The sequence below is a fragment of the Marmota flaviventris genome, chromosome 11 (genome assembly GCF_047511675.1).
Source record: "Marmota flaviventris isolate mMarFla1 chromosome 11, mMarFla1.hap1, whole genome shotgun sequence".
In the NCBI taxonomy this organism is placed as follows: domain Eukaryota; kingdom Metazoa; phylum Chordata; class Mammalia; order Rodentia; family Sciuridae; genus Marmota; species Marmota flaviventris.
This window is the reverse complement of record NC_092508.1, coordinates 62323982-62345396: the sequence shown is the minus strand read 5'-3', so window position 1 is coordinate 62345396 and position 21415 is coordinate 62323982. Positions and strand designations below refer to the sequence as shown.

Below are 21415 nucleotides of genomic sequence, written 5' to 3'. Positions count from 1 at the left end.
GTGTCCACCTGATCATCTGTGGCCAGCACCAGTAGTAGTATGTCACAACATTCATTTCCCCCTTCCTTTTTAATAATGGAACCCCAGTGTTATTCAGGTGAACAATGCACTCAGCTAGGAGAAAGCTCCATTCCCAAACTTTAAGTAAGTGTGGTCCTGGGACTAAGCGTTGACCAGTGAGATCAAATGCAAGCATTGGAGTTGTGCAGGACCTCTGGAAAGTCTTCCTTCTTTTTCCTCCTCTATTCCCACTACCTGGTATAAAGAAAGGATGGCATTGGCAAGAGCAGCCATTTTGGACAATGAGGAAACCACAAACTGAGGGTGGTGATCAGGAAAATAGGTGCTACGTCCCTGATGATACCATGGGAGTACCAAACCAGCCTTCTATTGCTGCTTATGTAATAGAAAAATGAATATTTATCTTGTTCAAGCCAAACAAAATCCCCTTTGCAACAGGAATCCAGAGTAGAGAATGCCATCCTCCCCTGCGTTTGGCCTTGCTTCACTACAACTCATGTTGGTCTTTTAAATTTCCATGAAGCAAAGATGTCTTGAGTTCTTATTTATGCTGGCACTGTGCCATGTACAGGAGCCCAGAGGAGGCACAGGTGACACCTAGCATCTATGCTCCTAGATTACGTATACATAAATAATTATAATTCATGGCATGATGATAAGTGCTGTAAGAGAAATTCAGGTAACATCCAGTGGAGATCCAGAAAGGCCCTGTAGAGGAAGGACCACTTAAACTACAAAGTGGGTCTGAGGGGAGGGGATTCCTCCCAGAGGAAATGAACTGGAATGAGCACAGAGGCAGGAAAGTGCAAGACATGTTCAGGACAGAGCCACATTCTTCTTCTGATATCACTGACACCTGTCTTCAAGGTCCAAAGATTGTACTTGAGGCAGATTTTCTTTTACATTAAATTTTTTTTAAAAAAAACGTATTTCCAAGATTCATGATATCCTCTAAAGCTACTCAGTACCAACATGGAAACAATTCCTTTCCTTTTAGGCATTTATGAAGCACCAACTGTTTTTTTCACCAAATAAGTTTCTCCCAATCCACAAAGCCACCATACTTTTCAAAAAATGTTATAAAAATTTTTATATTAAAAAAAAAAAAAAAAACGCTTGGAGGTGGTAATTTGGCAGCATTCTACTGAAACAGCAGAAATGTTCCCAAGAGGTATATTCTGATATATATATATATAATCACCAGAAATGCCTAAAGAAAATGTAGTTCTTTTCCTCTTATAACTAATCATTGTTAAATCAAGTTCATGTTACATAAAAGTTACATGATATTAAAAGTTACAGAATCAAGACAGTAGAGCCTGTGGAAATAATAGAGCACCAGTGGTAAGTATGCAAGACCCAGAGTAAACTCTCCCACTCTGCCTCAGCTTGCTCATCAACAAAAAGGGGATCATTACTGGTATCTACCTCCCTAGGCCATCATAAGGTTCCATAATGTTCTAGTTATGGTGACTGTATACCAAGTTTCAGTAAATGACAGCTCTCAGTACCAATATGACCCTCCTGTCTCTCTCTTCACTCCCTACCTACCAAGACGGGCAATACTGACATCTGTGCCTGGAAAATTCTTTGAAGTGTGGGACTGTCCTGTGTATTGAAGCTGGTTTCAATCTTCATCCTCTGTCCTCTAAATGCTAGTAATGATACTCAGGCATTGTGACAACTAAAAAATACCCCAGTGCATTTCCAGATGCTCCCTCAGGGAACTGATCCAAGTAAAAATCCATCAACTAAACCAGAGAAAATGTCACTCACTACACCACAGTGGTCAAGAAGCTAGAACTTTCCAGGCGCAGTGGTGTACACCTGTAATCCCAGCAACTTGGGAGACTGAGGCAAGTTCAAAGGCAGCCTCAGCAGCTTAGTGAGGCCCTAAGCAACTTAGCAAGACCCCGTCTCTAAATTTTAGAAATATATAAAAAAAGGGTGGGGATGTGGCTCAGTGGTTAAGGGCCCCTGGGTTCAATCCCTAGTACCAAAAAATGAAGAAGAAGATGCAAGAATTTTTCAAACAGGAAGATTTTTAAAAACACCATGGAGAACTGGGGATGTAGCTCAGTGGCTTGGCACTTGTCTAGCATGCACTAAGCCAGTTCAACCCCCAGCACTGCAACAAAACACTAAGTATTTATGCTGCTGAGTATTTATGAATGTTAATTAACATGCACATACATTGAGATAACATGGCTAATATTCCTATCAGTAAAACATATTTGCTTATAAAAATAATGGGAATTATCAAAAACAGAAACAAATGTAAGCTTTCTCTGCATCCCATGGTGACTCTGTCCCCTTCTCGTCACCTCTAGGTCCACAAGTGGAGTTTGAGCCTCATCACCTGTCACCCAGATAATTCCAGTAAGTAATCCTCTAACTTAACTGATTGCTCTGCTTTTCCTCATTGCAGCAAGTATTATCTTTACAAAATGGAAGTCTGATGACAGTACTTGCCAGCTTACATAGCTCTTACATAGCTCTTACATAGCACACATCCCCCACAATGCACTCCCCAACATCTCCTGCAACACCCTCCTACAAGACACAGTTCTTTTTTTTTTTTTCCTTTATCTTTCCTTTTGGTACTGGGGATTGAACCCAGGGGTGCTTAACCACTGAGCCACATCCCCACCCCAACTCTTGCTGAGTTGCCTAGGGCCTTGATAAATTGCTGGAGCTGGCTTTGAACTTGCAATCCTCCTGCCTCAGTCCCCCTAGCTGCTGAGACTCAATTCTAATAGCAAATCTACACCACCATCCTTGCCCTCAGGTCCCTCATGCCTCCTGCCCATCATCGTCCCCCCTTCTGTGTTTCTAAACCTCTATTTTACCTCAAATGCTTATTTTCATGTCTCTTCATCTATATATCACAAGTTCCTGACACAACAGGCTTTCAGTAAATATTTGTGCAATAAATACAGCAGAGATAATTTTAACTATAATTAATTACTAGCCCAGTCTAGTTTAATAGCTTTCTCACCTGTAGAATTTCTCACTGACCTTTCTAAGTTTCATTAATAAGGGGCTCTTAAAAGAAAGAAAAAAAAAAAAAGCATAGACAATGATTCTTACATGTTCTGTTTAAAACTTCTCACAAATTCAAGGGTTCATCTTCAAGTGTACCTTCCCTCTGGAAATGCTTCTCCTTGGCCAGAGAATACCCGTGACTTCTACTCAGACCCATGCTTCTATCATTCTTGTCCTCAGAGTTACAGAAATATCACCAGTAAACTCTGAACAAAGCCAAGTTTACAGGAAACAATTCCAGGGCACATGAAACTCACAGAAAACAGAGTCTGCTGAGAAGTTTGAACTCAGTAACATGACATCAGGGTCTGTGCCTTCAAGACCTGGGAGGTGAAGGACCAAATGTTCTTGGGGTGGACAGGCAGATTACAAGGCCTTGTCTTCTAATAGTGCCTCATCTGATAGTTCCATCTCCTTTAAAAAGCTATAGTTTTCCCCCAGCAATCCCTATGAATAGAGAATTTGACAAGTGGTTTCTTTATTTCAAAAGACCACAGCATGCTGGCTGCTCTGAGGCACTGACCCAACCAAGAGCTGGTCAACTATGAATGATTTAGTACCAGGTTCCCATAGGGCCAAATGTTTGCTGAACACTCACCAAGTGCCAGCACCTTGTCCTTTAAATAGTCCCAGGAACCTGTGAGGTAGAAATGACTAACATCCACTGGATAGACCAGAAAACTGCAGAGAGGTCAATGGGAACACATCTGGAAAGCAGCAGATCAAAATCTCCAAGCTCTAATTCAGGCCATGTCCCAGTATCAGAAAGGGTTTGGCCACAGGTTAACTCTGTCCCTGAAAAACCTGCTGAGATTGGCAATCCTGGGCAAGTGAGAAAGGGCCCTGGGAGCATGACCCAGAACTTCTATAATAGTGGGAGAGCCCAGTTTGACTTGGCAGCCAAAGATTGAAATGTGCATCCCTGAATTCAGTTCATTCCCAAAATGAAGGCCACCTTCTATAGCTTTGAGGAAACCACAGAAATTTTTCTTTACAAAAATGGGAGTGATTTTAGCATAGAATTTTTGCAAATATGAAAATATTTACTAACTCCTCAAAGGCTATTCAAATATTCCTTCCTAGCTGGCACAGTTCTAAACAACCCTATGTCATCTGTTTTTCAACGCAAGTCCTCCAAGTTTTCAGTGTCTTTCAGAAAACGCAAAGGCACACTCAAAGCTATGAAATACAGTTTATAATAGTCTGGTCCATATTTCACTGGAGACCAGGACAAAGTAAAGTCATGTAACCAAGGAAGGGAATTATAAATGATAAATATTTTTTTAAAGTAACAACTTTTCAGTTGTAAATGTGCATGGTATCTTAACAATCAAGATTTAAAGATGAATGCAAACTTACATAGGTACTGACAGATGGCTATGGGTTCAATCCCAGTGCCAAAAAATAAAGGTAAAAATACATAACCCCAATGTTTTGATAAATTCCTTCTAAATAGAGTTCCTAAGTGTCCATTAAAGTTTACTGCTAGCTAAAACCCAAAATCTGTTTCATTTTATTATATCCCTCAATCAGCTTTAATATAGGAAAAGGAAAAGAAAACATTTAATGATTTAATAATTAGCTTATCCTAGAGTGAGTTGCAGCATTGCTTTCAACTCCCATTATCCTTTAATGTTAATAAGTACACGCTTACTTATTAAGTTTCAATTCCCTAAATCATTCTTTCAAAATGTGCTGAGATGAAGGAGCAAAGGTGTCTCTACACTTGACTTTTCCTTAAAACCATATATTAAGCGTTACTCTGGTGTGTTCCTCTCAAACTAAAACTGGCTTAAGGATTCTCATTATTAAGAGTAAGGATGGCAGGGAGGGAATGAGGAGGAGAAATCTCTAATTTGTCATCAACAAAATAAATCAGGAAACAGTCTTTCATCTTAAGAGTACAATTTACTGATTTAGTCATTTATTTACAAAATTGATGGAAATTGTTAACAAGGAGTTAATTGATTTAAGTCACCTGATTACCACAGTTAATTAACCACACTGACTTAATCTGCTTTGAAAACATCAACTAATCATTTCCCAGGTGTCAAGGGGTAAATCGTTAAATAAAAAATAAACCTCTGTCTCCTCTTCCAGGGAAATTTCTTGAGTGTGTTTTCTTTGCAGATTCCAATCTAGCAACAAGTAAGGTTGTGGAAAAAAAAATTTTTATATGGCAATACTGAAAGAGCTGCCATCTTTCCAGGGTTTTTTCTCCCATTATAATAAAGGACAGGCAGTCTTGCAAACTTACTAACCATGTCATTTTGAATTACTTCAAAAATGAGCAAGGCACACTTCCTGCATAAAAATGAACAAATGAAAGGCAATGGAGACTTTCATCTGGGAAAGTGAGTTTTCAAAAAAGGAACTTGAGAAACACTGTTTAGATAGAGTGACTACAAAGAAGCAGCACAAGAGAATGGAGGTTACTGAACTGTTCTAATCCTGATTGTGGTGATGGTGGTGGTTACACAGATACAAACATGTATTAGAACTTACAGAAACAGAGGCTGGGGGTGGAGCTCAGTGGTGGAGCACTTGGCTAACATGCACAAGGCCCTGGGTTCCATCCCCAGTCCTGCAAAAAGAAAAAGGAAGGAAAGGAAAAGAAATGTACACACATCGATTTTAGCCTATGTTAATTTTTAAAATAAAATTAGCACTTCATAAATGCCAATACTCTGTACAACCAGAGAAATTAGAAGTTGTGCTGCAATTGTGTACAATGAATCGAAATGCATTCTGCTGTCATGTATAACTAATTAGAACAAATAAAAAAATAAATGCCCATACTCAAAGCTTGCCTGTCTGGGAACTATAAAATTGTATTCCCCTTTTTACTGACACCTGCCCCTTACAAAAGGCTGGAGGGGGGGGCCGGGGGGCTAAGAAAACAAGCGCTGTTAGAGAAAAAAAAAACAGAAATGTCCTATGTGTCTCTTGCCCATCTAGTTCTCAATTAGTAGATCCACTGCTTCTCGAGAAAAACAGAGCTTCTACTATCTTTGATCTACTAATGTGCCCATGGAACAGGAAGGCCCTGGAGGGATCCAAAGTTCCCAGGTCACTATGACAAGGCACGCTGAGATCTCCTAAAGGGCAAGAATACTGAGGCTTTAATAAAAGTTCATTCCTCCTCCCTTCTCTTTCTCATTCCTTTAATCACAGCAAAACATTTGAAAAATAAATCTGATTACAGTGAGATTTTGGTGCACATATTCACAATCTGCAACAACTATTAAAGACCCTTTGATTTCCCTCACAGAGAAGTCCAAGTGTTGGATAAAATATGCATCCTTCTCAGTCAAGTCTCTCTGGGTGCCAAGATCTATCCTGTCTGCACTCTTGGGTTTAATTATTTACAGTGAGAAGCATCTACCTTCCACTGTCCTCCAGTTAGTATATTCAATTTTTAAGCCATGCATTTTGTTTTTCACTAGAACCTCAACCTCTAGTGATTACTTAGCAAATTCTTTCAACACCTCACTGCACCAAATATTAGGGAAGGAGTAAATTTTTACGTCAGAAATAAACTGGAAAAAAATTCAGAATTTTGGTACATAAAAATTAACTATTTAAGAGACAGGTACAGTGGCACATCCCTATAATCCCAGCTACTCAGGAGGCTGAGGCAGGAGGATCACAAATTTGAGGCCAGCCTGTGCAACTGAGCATAATCTTGTCTCAATATAAAATTTTAAAAGGGCTGGCACCCCTGATTCCATCCCTCATATGGTCAAAAAAAAAAAAATCAACCTTTCAGTAATTGACTTGGGATATGTGTGTATTTGACTTTATTCATTTGTAAATTCTTTACTAGACACTAACATAAAAGAAAAACAGAATTTCCTATCAGCAGCAATCATTGTGATTTAGAAATATAAAAACTGCCATTGGCATTCCAATCCAAGATCTTCCTCTCAAACTTATACAGATACTGACAGATCCCTAAGGGATTATTAATAGAGTCTTCAACTTCATTGCTTCCAGGGCTGGTCTCTAATTTTCTTCTAACAATTCTATTTCAATCCAGTTAACTAAGGAAAGCCACGTCAGGTGGAAAAAACTTTTGAGGCCCACTTAATATTCATAGTAGAAACTTCCCCTAAAGCCATCCTAAGGAAAAGGAACACTACCTTTTGTCCCAAGAAAGAGCAGGTACATTCCTTTTAAGACTACCTCAAACCTTCAGGTAACTTCTTTAGTTCCCATCAAAACATATTAAACTCAAATCTCATTCTCTCTGAACCCTTCTCTGACAAGCACTGACTATGCATTACTATCTCAACCAACTATTTTTCCCTATAGGAGAAAATCTTTCTGCTTTGTAACTCGAGTTTCAGGGGGCTACACTGTCTTACTCTGAATAACTGGCTCTAGCAATGACAGAACAGACATCTTTGACAACAATGAATGGTGCTTTGGGGCCAAGAGACTTTTAAACATATCCAGCACACAGGAGATGCCTTCTCTAAATCTACAAAGCAGACTCCTCTGGGATGTAAGGAGACTTAGCTCTCATTTTGGTTGTTCAGACTTTCTTCTAGGACTTTAAGAAGACTTGGGAATTTTTCCATCAATATGAAGCAACAAAAACCTTTACAAATCTATACATCGCTGCCATCCCTGATGAGAAGTTTGGAATAGAACTTTGGTTAGATAAGGGTGCTCTGAATGAAAAGACATGTAATTATAGAGAAAAAGATGTTCCTAGATAATAGAATGATAGTATAGGAGAACCCCAGCAGGCAAGAATCAGACTGAAGCTAATGAGTGTAGAAGGAATAGAAATGGACACTTTCAACACACAGCTATTTTGGACAGAGCCCATATGGAGGTGATTTGTAGTACCTCATTACCTCATGCCTGGAACACGATAAGGTCATGATCAACACGTACTCAATGAACTGCCAAAAGTATCAATGAAAATGCCCAAAAGTTGAAATTGAAATGAGAAGGTACCAGCCTCTGAAATGGCGTTGACTTTTATCATTGTAGGAGTCACTAAGTAAAGGTTTACAGAGAAACTGTCTTCCACTTGCTCTTATTTATCCACAATGACAACACTGGTTTTCTGGAGTTCAAATCTTAGCTCTACCACGTAACTGAATGGCTTTTGGCAAATTATCCCACCTGCCTTTGCCTTGGTCCGTTACACATACAATCTGGACTGTTAATAAAGAAGCAAGTAGACTAATAACTGAAAAACATCTAGGACCTGGTACACAGAAGGTATTCAAAAAATTGAGTAATTATTAGAGCTGGGGATGTAGCTTGTTGGTAGAGTGTTTGCCCCGCATACACGAGGCCCTGGGTTTGATCCCTGGCATCACATACACACACAAAGGTAGGTATTACTTTAGCTCATTCCTCCATCATCTCTACCCGTACATGCATGCAACCCAGCACTCCCCTCTAACTTAATTGCTACATATGGAATCCTCAAAAGAATGGGACTGACATGAAAAAGTCTGTGCCCAAAGGACAAACAGCCACAGGCCTTTTTCAACAGTCTGGGGCCCTGTTTGGTTGGGCCATTTTTCCTTCATTCATCAAGAACAAGACTCAGGAACGCCCTGACTGGACTTGTGGTGTTCTTGCCACCACTGTCCAAGAGGCCCCCCGGAGTTTGGAAGCCCCTCCCCTCTCCAAAGAAGGCCTTTTGTCTCACCAAGGCTGTTTTCACTGTGCCATGATCTCAGAAAGCTTTCTTTTGTGTTCTGTTTAAACACAGAATGACAGTCCACTAACATAATGTCTAAAAACTTTGGCTTATCTTTTTGTAAAAGCTACTGTATCAAATCTGTCCTAAAAATAGCAGAAGGACCCATTCTGTAGCATAGGGAAATTCTCACAGGGTAACCAAGAGTCTGGGATGGAAGTTACAAAGACTGATGCAGAATCAGCTACTCTCAAGTGCACTGGGAGTCACCAGGGGGTGGGGGCCAATGGGCATAGAGGTGTACAAAAGCTGGGAGTCAAATGAAGAGAAACAGCGTTGCTAAGCCACTTGCTTTCATAGAGACAGCAATTTTCTTTTTTTCCATCAGGATCTTGATGGGGCCTCCAGAGGCCTGGGGGAATATAGGGCTGGCAAGACCAGGAGCATGGTGATGAGCTGAGGATGCCTGTTCTTAACATCCATGGTGGCATCTATGCACCACCATTCAACTTTATTTAGCCCTATTTGGGACACTACAGATAAAGTAATGAATAAAAGAGATGAAAATCCATCTCGTCGCAGAATAGAAAAGACTTATTGGCAAATAAACAAATTAAGTAATTTAATTAACGTACCTTCTCAGATGGTGAGAAATGTAATGGAGAAAGGAAATCAGGAAAGAATCAGAGAAGACCACACCCCAGCAGGTATCCATGAGCAAATACCTGTGGGAGGCAAGTCATGCACAATCTGACAATCTGACAGAAAGCAAATGGAAAGGCCTGAGAGGGCTCACTGTGCTGGGGGAAAGCAATGTATCACTGTGCCTGAAGCACTAAGTTGGGGAGACGAGGACGCAAGGTCAGGGAGGTAATGCGGAGGCCAGATGGTTGGAATCTTATAGACCATTGGAAGGACTTAGACCCTTCATGTGATGCAGCAGGACAGGACACCTGGAGATGCACAACTCAGTTTCCCCTTCAAGGTAGGACCAGCTGCAGGGAAGGACTTTCTACCTGCAATCAGCTTTTTGGGGGATCTGCCTCAGCTGGAGAAGGCCACCTGCCCAAGGTCATGTCTTCCCAGGGCAGGCCATATGCAGTAGCTGAGCAAGGATATTACCTGGGCCTGAAACAGAACTCTTTAATAGGCAACTCTTGCTCCAGGACTTCTGCAGTGTTGCCCAAGGCCTTGTCCTAGTTCAAGTTCTTCTTCTGCCCCTTTTTCTCTTTCCTCTCACAGGCATTGGTCATAGCAAATATCTTGTGCTCCAAGCTCTGTCTCAGTGTCTATTTCTAGACAAACCAGCCTGTTTGTGACAGAAACCACCAGAGCTTTTTGAACAGAGAAGTGCCATGATCTGACTGATTTTAGGAGAGGACTCCTCTAGCTACTACAGACAGTAGAGAGGAATGGGACAGAGGAAAGCAGGTGACCATAAGGAAGCTGTTGCCATAATCCAGGCAAGATGGTGGTCACATGGACCCGAGTGATGAAGCCAAAGATGGTGAAAGTGACTGGATTCTACAAATAGTTTGAAGATTGAAACAATGGGGTTTTCTGAAAGATTAGGTAAGGGGTAAAAAAGAAAAAGAGGAATCAACACAGAATCCAAGCTTTGGGGCCTGAACAAGAAAGGAGCAGAGAAGACCACATCCCAGCAGGTATCCATGAGCAAATACCTGTAGGAGGCAAGTCACGCACAATCTGAAAGCTTTGGGGCCTGAACAAGAAAGCCATTTCCTGGGGTGAGGAATTCCAGGTGGAAAACAGATTTGGAGGATTAGTGGAGATCAGGAGCTTCCTTTGGGATCCATTAAGTCTGAGATGGCTATTGGACAACCAAATAGATAAGTCAAATGAGCAGACAGAGACATTGGTCTGGAGTTTAGGGTAGTGGTCTGGATTAGTACATAAATTTGAAAGATATCAGTATATAAGTGAGACAGGATGAGGCCAAAGAAACAGAGCAGCTAGGAAAGAAAACAAAAGGAAGGACAAAGAGAGTGTAGTTTTTTGGAAATCAAAGGAAGAGTTTCACAGAAGAAAACAGGATACACTGTGTCTAGAACTGCTCATGGGTTAAAGAGGATCTGAGCTAGAACAGGGCTATAACTCAGTGGCAGAGCATTTGCCTAACATGTGCAAGGACCTGTTCCTCAGCACACCCCAAAAAGAATAATAAGACCAGAGCTGAGAATGAATCAGTGGATTTAACATGGAGTTCATCAGTGACTTTGACAAAGAAATATGTGTCAAGGGTGATGGCAAAAACCTGAAAGGAAGAGATTTGAGGAAAAAATGGAGAGAAATTACAGTGGATATCGTCAAACTGTCAGTGTTTTGCTGTAAAGAAGAACAGAGAAGTGAGGGTGGTATCTAGAAGGGAATGTGGAACAAAGAGGATTTTGTAGAAGAGAAAGGATCCGATTAGTAAGAGATGAGAAAGAATGGGATCCAGAACATGAATGAAGCAGTTAGACTTAAGAGCAGGGACTGTTCTTCCAGAATAATAGGAGGAAGACAGAATAAACAGGCTGAAGAGCAAGAGATGATGGTCAAGGGTTTCGAGCTCCTGATGGCTTCTACTTTCACATTTACTAAAAACAAAAAAACATTTGAGCAGACAGTCTCAAAGGTTGAAGGAAACAGGAGGTGTTAGTGGGTCATAAAATATAAGCTACGGAAGCAAATTAATGAGTAATTTGAGGGACGGTGCAGACAAGGTAGGATCAACAAACTGGAAGTCCCAGTGAGGGCTACAGACAAGGTTAAGATATAAAGAAAATGAACTATCAGGTTTTACAATATTCCCATTCCAACTATGGAATCCATGGCTGTCCTAGAAGCTCTTGGGCACTGTCAAGGATGCTCTGAATAAATTTCTACCTTAGGTGAGAAAGGAAAAAAAGACCTCTCACTCACACTTGTTTACATCATGTAGTGAGAACAAGAGCTTCAAGTGTGCCCAGGGAAAGGGCAAAGAACACAATTAAGACACAAACAGTGGCAGAGATTTAACATGGAGGACCTGTTGTTCTGGCCAGGAAAGGAGATGGTCTTACTGTCAGACAATAAGAGTAGTTATTCTTGTAACTCTCCCATCCAGAGCAAGCAATAGATTTAATCAAGTACACTAAACTGCCACTCAAAGGACCCTGCAGTGACTGGTCACCTATCTAAGTCTCAGTTTATAAAACTAAAAAACTAAGAGGTATTACCTAGCTCAGTTGTTCCCAAATTATCTGACCCTCAGAACCACCTAGAAACTCTTCAAAACAAATTCCCATATCTTTAATTTAGTAAGCAAGGGTTTCGACCTAAGAATATATACAGTTTATAAAGCTCCACAGGTGATTTTTATGATATGACAACTTTGGGAAGCTAATTGGCATCTAAGGTCCTTAGAAATGATAACATTTTAAGTTCCTGTGATGAAATAATGCTTTTAAGTACATAACTAAAACCTTTTTCAAGGCTGAATATTCCTCTAAGTGTGATCAAGGAAACAAGCAGCCCCATTTGCCCTGGCAGCAATATTACAACCATATGGGAAACCAGACTGAAAACAAAGCTGAAACTTAGAGGGGAGTTGAGTCAAAAAAACACAAAGAAAGGGAACCAGAGCCCTGACTACACCTCACCTGAACTCCACTCTGTCTCAGGGTTTTTCACCTACATGAGCCAATAAATACCCTTTGTTCTTTAAGCCAGTTTGAGTTGGGTTTTCTATTTCTGGTTTCTTGAAACAAGAAATGTCCTCCAAACCCTGCCCCAAACCAAAATTAAGCTCATGTGGGAATAACAGCATTTTCCTCTTATAGTAAGGTTCAAATGTGGGTGAGATTGACATATTTCAGATAAACTATGTCAATTCTGCAATTCAACTTTATGGATTATTCTATGAAATAAATGGTTTAATTTTTTGAGTCTTTATTCAGAAAGGTACTCCTCGTTAATGAGATAAAAACCAAAGAATTGGGCCTGAAATGACATACAAATTCCTGACATTATAAGACAGGATATTTTTATATAAGAATCCAAGAAATTGTAGCATAACAAAATTGTGGCTACTTTCCTCTTCCTCTTCTTCAGGTTTCCTCAACACCCACTGGGCCCAAAAAGCAGATATGTTGACACTTTAATGTCAATCAAGAGACAAATGAATTAAGGCTTATTTTCCAAGTTATGAGGAATCTTCATGTGTTATTAGCTGGGTTGCATAAATTTAAAAGAGACCTTTGGGTATTGCTTACAAACTTGAATCTCAAGATCTAAACAATACACAAGTCATTGTATCCTTGATAACAGTGGCTTAACTTTTCAATGCACAGAATGGCAACCCTCCTTTCACTCATTTCTCACTGTTTCCTACAACATTGAGGTCAGGCATGACCCAAGGGCTAAGGACCAAAAAGTATCGAGATTTCAACATGAAACTTTAAATTATCTAATATGTCATTTTTCTAGGAAAGATGTTTCCTTCATTGTGTGTCACTGCTGTCCTAAATCAGAAGTGCCCAAATATGAAAGTTAACCATCCTAGTTTAGGAATAATAATGTTTTCATTTTCTTAGCACTTGCTATTCAAATTAAGAATTTAAATTAACCAAAGACAAAATAGCCATCCGCACAGCGTGCATATATTTGGCTTTTGAAAATTACTCCAGTAAGGTAGAAAAGATATCTGTTCTACCATCTGTGGAAGAAGTCCCTAGGTTAAATGTTAGGGACCCCTAGACATGCACCAGGATATATTCTATCTCCATGGAAGCATCTTAATCTATCTTCAGACTCTTCTCTCTTCTTTCCATCTACCTCATTCCCATAGCTGAGATCCACATGTGGAAAAGGAACAAACACGGGAGTGAAATAAGCTGGAGAAGGAGTTAGGGGTCTCGGAGACACAGAAAAAAAAAAGGAAGCCTACAATGGACTCAAGAGTTCCTATATTCTGTTTCTCTGCTCATTTTCTAGAATTTCCCTGTCCATCACAAAGGTCTGCACCAAATAAGAAAATATGGGGCTCCAAATAAACCTTCTCAAAGTCTTTCCTTCTCCTGTTCTCTCCCTAAACTTAAAAGTTGCAGCATGATTCTAGGAACACAGAGCACCATGCCTTTTAATATTTCTAATAAATATTTTTCTCCCTTCAATTCATTGAGTCATCTGAGGACTGTCAGCCTTTTCAAGTCTGATTTCACATACAAAATAAAAATAACATCATCAGTCAACCTTTTCTGTTAAGGTGTACTGGTCATTTTTGCAGCTCAGCATCTGTTCATCCTTCTCCTGGTAGCCTTACCCCAAATCCCCTCTTAGGTCCACACTTAGTCCATGACCTCAGGGACCAAGTAAGAGACACATGCCTAAGTCATAGGAACACTTCATAACCCTGGATATGGCAGTCATTTGTCCCAAGAGCCTAAGACCTTGCAAAGTCCCTGTGATCCTCTGAGACATTTGCTGAAACCAATCAAACTCTTGCTCTTTCCCAGTGGAGATGATTGGACAGCATATGATTGATAGCCATTTTACACTAAAAGAGAACATATTTGGGAATGGCTTCATATTAGTGACCACTAAACCATAGTGGTAATAATATTTTACCATTTTGTCAACAATTTTTAAAAAGGAGATGATGAGAAAACAAGAATGATACAACATAGGGCAAGCCTCTATTTTGTATTTGACTGAACCAAATGAAACTGCCAATATCTGACTATTTCCGCCTGGAAAAAAACGGGCAAACTCAGATAGTTTTCAATAATTTTCAATATTTCAATAATTTTCAATAATTTCAATAATTTTCCTTGGCTTCAGTAGGTTTAGCATAGGTTTCTGTCATTTACATACATCTTGAAAAACATTAAAATTTTCGTAGTCTCTAAGAGGACACATCAGTCTGCGTGGGTGTGTCCTTCTCAGAACTAACTGCAAAGAAGTTACCTAGATACTAAAATACCTCCACCCCCAGGTTATAAAAAATCAAATTCTTGAGTAAAATGATAATGTAGGATAGGAATCTATATGAGACTTCACAGTCATTGCCTCATTCGATCTGCATAAACATCCTGTGAGGTGGATATGGACCCATTTTACAGAAAAGAAAACTGACCCAGAGCATTAAGAGTCATTGTACTAGATTTCCTAGATAGTGAAAAGCAGAGCTAAAATTCAACCCCAGATCCTCTAATTCCAAAATCTCAAATTCCTCGTATTTCATAACAAGATTGCCGAGAAATTATTCAAGGAACATTTCCTTTCAATTCAAAATCTTTTGTCAGCACCCTCTACTTTCTATGTACTCTGTTCTAGCTGGTAGGACTTAGCAGACACCCCAAAGTCATTATTACCATGTTTCTAGTAACACAAGAAATACATCTAGGTTCATAATATCATTATTTTAAATTATAATAAAAATTCTAATTTTAAAAATTTAAAAACCTGTCAGTGTTCTTAGAGTGCCATCTGGACAAATGATTAACCATGACCTAAAAGGTACCTTGAACAAGACTAAAAATCTAGTTCTATCGCAGTCAGCACTAGAAAATCCAAAGAATGTGTTTTGATGGCCCAAAGATTTGCAAAATGGATCTGGAGGCATGGTCCTTGGGAGTTGGGGGCTCCATTCCAACGTGGCAGAAGCGCTGGGTCAGACTAAAAGTACATGCACATGGTTGTACTGACCCACCACAGGATTCCTCTTTGGCCTGGAGCAAGAGACCTACCCAGTTTTTTTAAAAGATTCACGAAGGTCATCTACTTGTCATACTGACTCATCTGATAAGTGAGGATCAACTGAAAGGAATTAGAAATCTCCGGGACTAAAGAGGGTGGGGACTTTCAGACGACATGTATCAAGAAAAAATGGTCAAGTGCAAAGACTGGGAATGAGATGCTCAGATGCAGATCTTAGCTCTACTACAGTCTTCATACCCTAAGGCCAGGTACTTAATTCCCTTCCCTTTCATTCCTTTCAGCCCTCTTCCCGCCCCTCTCCTGGGTTAATTGCTTATCTGTAAAATAATACAAGCAGACCAGTTGATATCTAAGGCTCCCTTTAACTGCAAAAATTCTTGTTTCCACCAAATGGTTGAAGGGAGTTCAGGCAGAAGCCCTATAAAGAACAGAATAGAGGAATCTCAAGTAGAGAAATATAAGCCAATTGCTGTGAAATAAAAGCATCAATCAGGTATAAGAAGTAAGATGTGACAAAAACACAATTCTTTGAAACATACAAACTTCACTCAAAGACGCAAATGTCATAAAAGATGATACTCTTAAGGACATCACCAAATTTTACTGGATTAAAGATATAACTTTGTTGAAGGTCAATACTATTAAAAAAAAAAAAAGCTTCAAAGTACATCCTCAGATCTGGGAATTCCTTAAAAACCTATTAGTAGAAAATGCTTAAAGAAGACTTTTCTACATGCAGTTGAAAATTGGAAATATGAACAGTAAGCAGGAATATATTACTTTAAGTGTTGATAAATATAAAAATAGTACTTTCCTAACAAGTGCAAAGTCCTGGGTTCAATCCCCAATACCCCCAAAAAAATGTACATATACAAATATAAAAATAGCTACTAGTTAATTTTCATGATCTATATACCATACACCATGCTAAGTACTTTACAATTTTAGCGTTTTGTGTTCATATAGAATGCCATGGGGTAAGTTCTTATTATCATGTCAGTTTTGAAGTTGAACACCTGAGCCACGCAAAGTTAGGTGCCTTCTCCAAGGCCACACAGCTAAAATGTAGTGAAGCCACTACTGCAACCTAGAGAACTTAACTCCTGAAGGCACTCCTAAATTTTTTTTTCTTGAAAAGCGTTATGAAAAAGATGAAGAAAATGCAAATAATTTTTACAGACATGGAATTTTTAAAACAGAAAAACTAACCATGCAACACTCAACATTCTGCTCTTCCAATTTCTAGTGGCACAAAGTTAGCTCTGGTTTCCTACCTAAAATGCAATGCTTAACTAAAGGCATTTACAATTTCATCATATTTTATTTCATATTTTATTTCATATCATATGACTCTAGAGTCATATGATAAGGCAAAATCAAAACAAGGGGAATATAGAAGTCTCTTCAACCAACCAGGCTCAGGACATTTAGAGGACATATATCTAAAAATATATCAGATATGAAGACTAGGAATGAAGAGACTTGGGTTCAGATCTTAGAAACCTGAAGTTTCTGAAAAAATATCCACCATCCATGGTTATGAAGCAGCAGGTGAATTTTACCCAGTAGGGACTTGCAAAATGCTGCTGGGCTTCTTTAATAACCTCACACATGTACAACAATTTTTTTTTTTAGCTGTTGATAGATCTTTTATTTTATTTTTTTATACCCAGTGCTGAGAATTGAACCCAGTGCACCTCACACATGCCAGGCAGGTGCACTACCACTGAGCCACAGCCTCAGCCCCAACTTACCACAACATTTTTAGCACAAAACAAAAGAGAGAAACAGAGAACCCCATACCATAATGGTTAAATTATGGACTCTACAGAGTCAGAATTCCCTAGGTTTGCCTCATATCTTTGCCATTTTCTAGTAATATGAAACATGGGCAATTCTTAATTGCTAGATGCCTCCATTTTCCCATCTGTAAATTAGGGATAATAACACTACTTTCTTTAAAAGGATATTATAAAGGCAAAATGAATAGATAACTGTAAGATACCCAGAACAGGACCTGTCACATATGTAAATGTGTGCTGTGTTATTACTACTATACATATTGTTACAATATATTATCATAGAATAGAAGATACATGGATGTCAACTACCAAGAAGAGAAGAAACTGGTTATTTAAAGACTAAACCATCCTCCCAGAGAAAAGAATATATGTTTTAGATGTACAGGGACTTTGTAAATTAATCAGGGCAAAATTTCCTTCTGCCAGGCAGGAACAGAAACATGTAGTAAATCCTATTGCTATATTTAGCACATGAGATATATAGATATACATAAATATAATATATACATATATATTTGCACTGTGCAAACTTCCCACAATAAAAATAAATTCTTTCTACTTCCAACACTGAAAAAGCTGTCCAAAGAAAGAATTATTAACGGTCTCACCCTGCCTCCCCTCCCTTTCCAAAAGATTTTTGCAAAACCAGTGGGGTTTGTTGGCATTTCCAAACTTCTTCCCAGGAAGTCTGAAATGGGTGCTGCTAGGAGTTGCTGTATAATTACTTACTTGATTCTCTCTAAGAAGCTTACGCTAAGAATTGAAGAAAGAAAGCAGATTAACCATTTGAATACATGCCACGGCCCATCCACAAGCCCTCCCCTCTCTCCTCCATAAATGGGGGCTTCCACAGTACCCACCAGTCAACCCCAATACGTGATCCAGGGAAATCAATTTATTGCTTTGGCTAATCCTGCAACAATAGGGGTTTCATTTTTATTGTAGGGCAATTAAGATGTCCGACGGGAAGGAGCAGGAGGGGAAAGGGGGGACTCCCCCATCCCCACAGACAGATTAGTCCCTGCAGTGGCAGCAGTGTCCGCTCTGTCTGTCTGGTGGTCGGTCACACGCAGCTCGCGGCTGCTACCTAGCAACGGAAAGCCAGGGAGAGAGCTCGCGGGTTCTCCTGTAGCCTCCTGGCCCTTTCCATTCATCCCTGCTCGCTCTCTCTCGGGCGCTGGCGCTCGCTCTCTCGCGCTGGCCCCCACCCCCAAGACCCCCATGCTCTCTCGCTCTTCAACTTCGCTTTCTCCCCTCCTTCTCTCCATGCCTTTCACTTGCTTGTCTCTCCCTCTCCTCAGCTCCTCTTACTGTTTTTATTCCCTCCACTTCTCCTCCCTTCCCTCTGTTTCTGTAAAAACAACTCTCCAACAACTTGAGAAGTCTAAAGCCATACTAGAAACTTTCTGCATTCGAGCCCCAAAACTGGCGGCGCAAACTGGCCCCATTCATGCACACAAAAGCCCCCACCTCCCTGTTGGAAAGCAAAACTCCTCAAGAAAATACTCCAGTATCTCAGCTGCACTCTCGGCCAATCCCGCCTCCGGGTCTTATCTTGGCTCGTAAATGATCTGTATCATGAGATGCGGTCTCTTGGGGGTCACCGCGGGACCAAGTTTCGCCGGTGATGGGAGGGGGAACCCTGGCCTGCGGCCCTGAGCGCGCTAAGCGATCTCCCTAGCCAAGCGCTGCAGGTGGAAAACTGCGCTCAGAGCTGCGAGGACGCTCAGACTCCAATAAAGAAATCCTTGGTAGGTGCAGGTTGCAGATCTGCAAAAAGATCCTCTTTTTCCCGGTCCCAACTCCAGAGTGTTTTCCAGAAGGGTCAAGACAAACCCGCGTGGGAAGAAAGACGGGGATCCCTATGGGTTGAGCTGTCACCAAAACCGGTAGAGCTGCGTTCTCAAGTTGGAGGCTGCTGAGTTCCTGGGCCAGCGTTGGGGCGCTAGCGCTAGCCCGCTCGCAGGGCAACCTTAGTTCCCCCCCAAGAAGAGCAGCTGCCGCGCAGCCGCCCTACCCTGGTCGCTCCTCTCCGCTGAACTCTACCCTGCCGTGCCCAAGGAAGTCCATAGCCCCTGCATGGCTCTGGCCAGTAGGTGCTTACCTTGACCACTGACCCGCACCAGGCAAGCGGCGAGAGCCAGCAGTAGCTTGCACCTCACCGCCGCCGCCGGGCGCTCCATCCTAGCGAAAGTTCCCGGCCTCGCCGTTCCTTCCCCGGGAGGTGGGCGCGCGTCCCTCACAGCACCAGCAGCGCCTCCTCTTGTGATTGCTCTTTGCGGTCCGCACCTCAGCTCGCCTCTAGCAGCAGAAAGCCTGCCCGGAGGCCTGAGGCATCCCGTTTTCTACCCGCGCCAGACCCCACCCTCCAGACAGTGCATAAAGCCCTTTAGACCCGACCGCCCCGGAACTAGCATGCGGGAATCCAGCGGGGCAGGCCCCCTGCCGCCCGGCCCGCCCCCTGCACTTTGCAGCGCCAGGAGGAGTGGGCACTCGAACACAAGCGCGCTCACACATGCACACTCCACACACGCGTACACTCATGCACGAGCTAATTCAGGCACACACACTGCTCACTGCCACACAAATTGATTCAGTCACGCAAGCGCGCACTTTTCACAGTCACACTAAAACACTGACATGGTCACTCTTAAGCATACTCATACGCCAGCGTTTGCGCTGCCTTCGCGTCTTTGCAGGATTTGCCTCAGAACAGAAGCAGGCTAGGCATCCCACGGGGAAATCGGCCAGGGACGTAAACTTAGAAACTAAATGAGCAATGCAACGGAATAGAGAAGTTGGGGGAGGTCAGGAGTAGAGAAGAGAAAGAAAAATAAGCGATAGAAAAGGAAAAACGAAAAGATAGCCAAGGGGGGGAAAAAGCGAGGAGGGAAAAAAAGGAAAGGGAAGGGAACACCAAGAAAGGGGAAAGGGCAAGAGTCAGTTGGAAAGATCTGCGACCTTAATTCCCAGACCTGAACTCTCCCGCTTCCCTCGGAGTCCCTGGCTTCCCCAGATAGGGTTCAGGCTGCCCAAATGGAGTCTTCGTGTTTTTATAAGTTCGAGAGGTGTTTGGATCATTGTTGAGGAAACCACTGGCACGTTTAGCTTTTAAGTGCCGCGTCTACAGGTGTCGCGGACAGGTTGCGCTTCTTTACAAGTCTGTTCATTTTAAAACAAACTGAAAAGAATGTCTTCTCCGTAGTTATTAAGAAGAAGAAGCACTAGGGGTTTAGGAAACTCCGAGGTTCCCTTTTAGGGGGCCACGTTGAACAGGCAGGCGGGGACCGGGCTCCCAAGAGCACTGAGAGTGAGCCTTACACGCGACCTCAGAACCGGGTCCCCAGCCTGTACGCGTCACCATAGCACAGGGAGAAAAGGAGAACTGGTGCAACTTATTGCCGACACTGAGAGCTCAATATGAAGAGGGCTTGGTTCCGGACTCAGGTTTTCCCAGAAACTTCTGCCCGGACCCCTGAAGCAACGCGGCCAGTACAGGATCCTGCTCCAAGGAGCCCTTTCCCTCAGCTCCCTCAAGGGAGCTGTGACGCGTGCAGGCTACAAGCTCTATATCCACGTGGTCCCTGGACAAGGTCCGGCTGCCTCCCCTCTCCACAGGGGTGATAACGTGCCAATTCCTGCTAGCCTCTTTTTCCCAGAGTACTGACCACCTGGGGCTCAGCTGACCCCAACAGTCCGGATCGTATAGCTTGGGTAGACTCTGGTTGGAGCAGCTTTGGAGATCAGGGGTGGGATAGGTGTAGACAAACAACTCTTAGAGTCGTGAAGGGTAGTTTCTTAACAGGGAATTCCAGAGTTCTGAGCTCTGGCCACTGGAATTCTATTTGCTTCCTGCTGTGCCCTGCCTAGGAGGAAGCACAGTTGGGGACCGGCGGGGCTAGAAGGGGGACTGGAGAGGGAGAGAGACGACCCCAGTGGGAGGAGGGAGGCGGTCAGGGGGCGCGTTGTTGCACTCCAGTCTCCGCGGGTGATTTATGCCGGTTCCGGGCGGCCGGGGCGATGGTACGAGACCGCGCAGGGGTCAGGCCAGTGCGACTCCCGCAAGGGCCGTGCTGCATAGTCAATGAGCGTCCCCGCACCTCCAAGTTACAAAGAGCAGCCGCGCGTGCTGGGGAGGCGCGCGCGCCTGAGCGAGCGGATGGGAGGGAGTACCGCG

General features: G+C 42.0%; 1 protein-coding gene across 1 annotated transcript in view; it reads right to left on the bottom strand.

The window, feature by feature from the left end:
* Lrp2 (LDL receptor related protein 2) overlaps positions 1-19421 on the bottom strand; it is a 192545-nt gene extending 173124 nt beyond the window's left edge. The window contains exons 1-2 of the mRNA XM_071619302.1: positions 19343-19421; positions 18250-18325 (exon numbers count right to left, since the gene is read on the bottom strand). Coding sequence (XP_071475403.1) covers positions 18250-18325; positions 19343-19421 — 155 coding nt within the window. The remainder of the gene's footprint in view (positions 1-18249; positions 18326-19342) is intronic.
* Positions 19422-21415: the final 1994 nt, after the last annotated feature.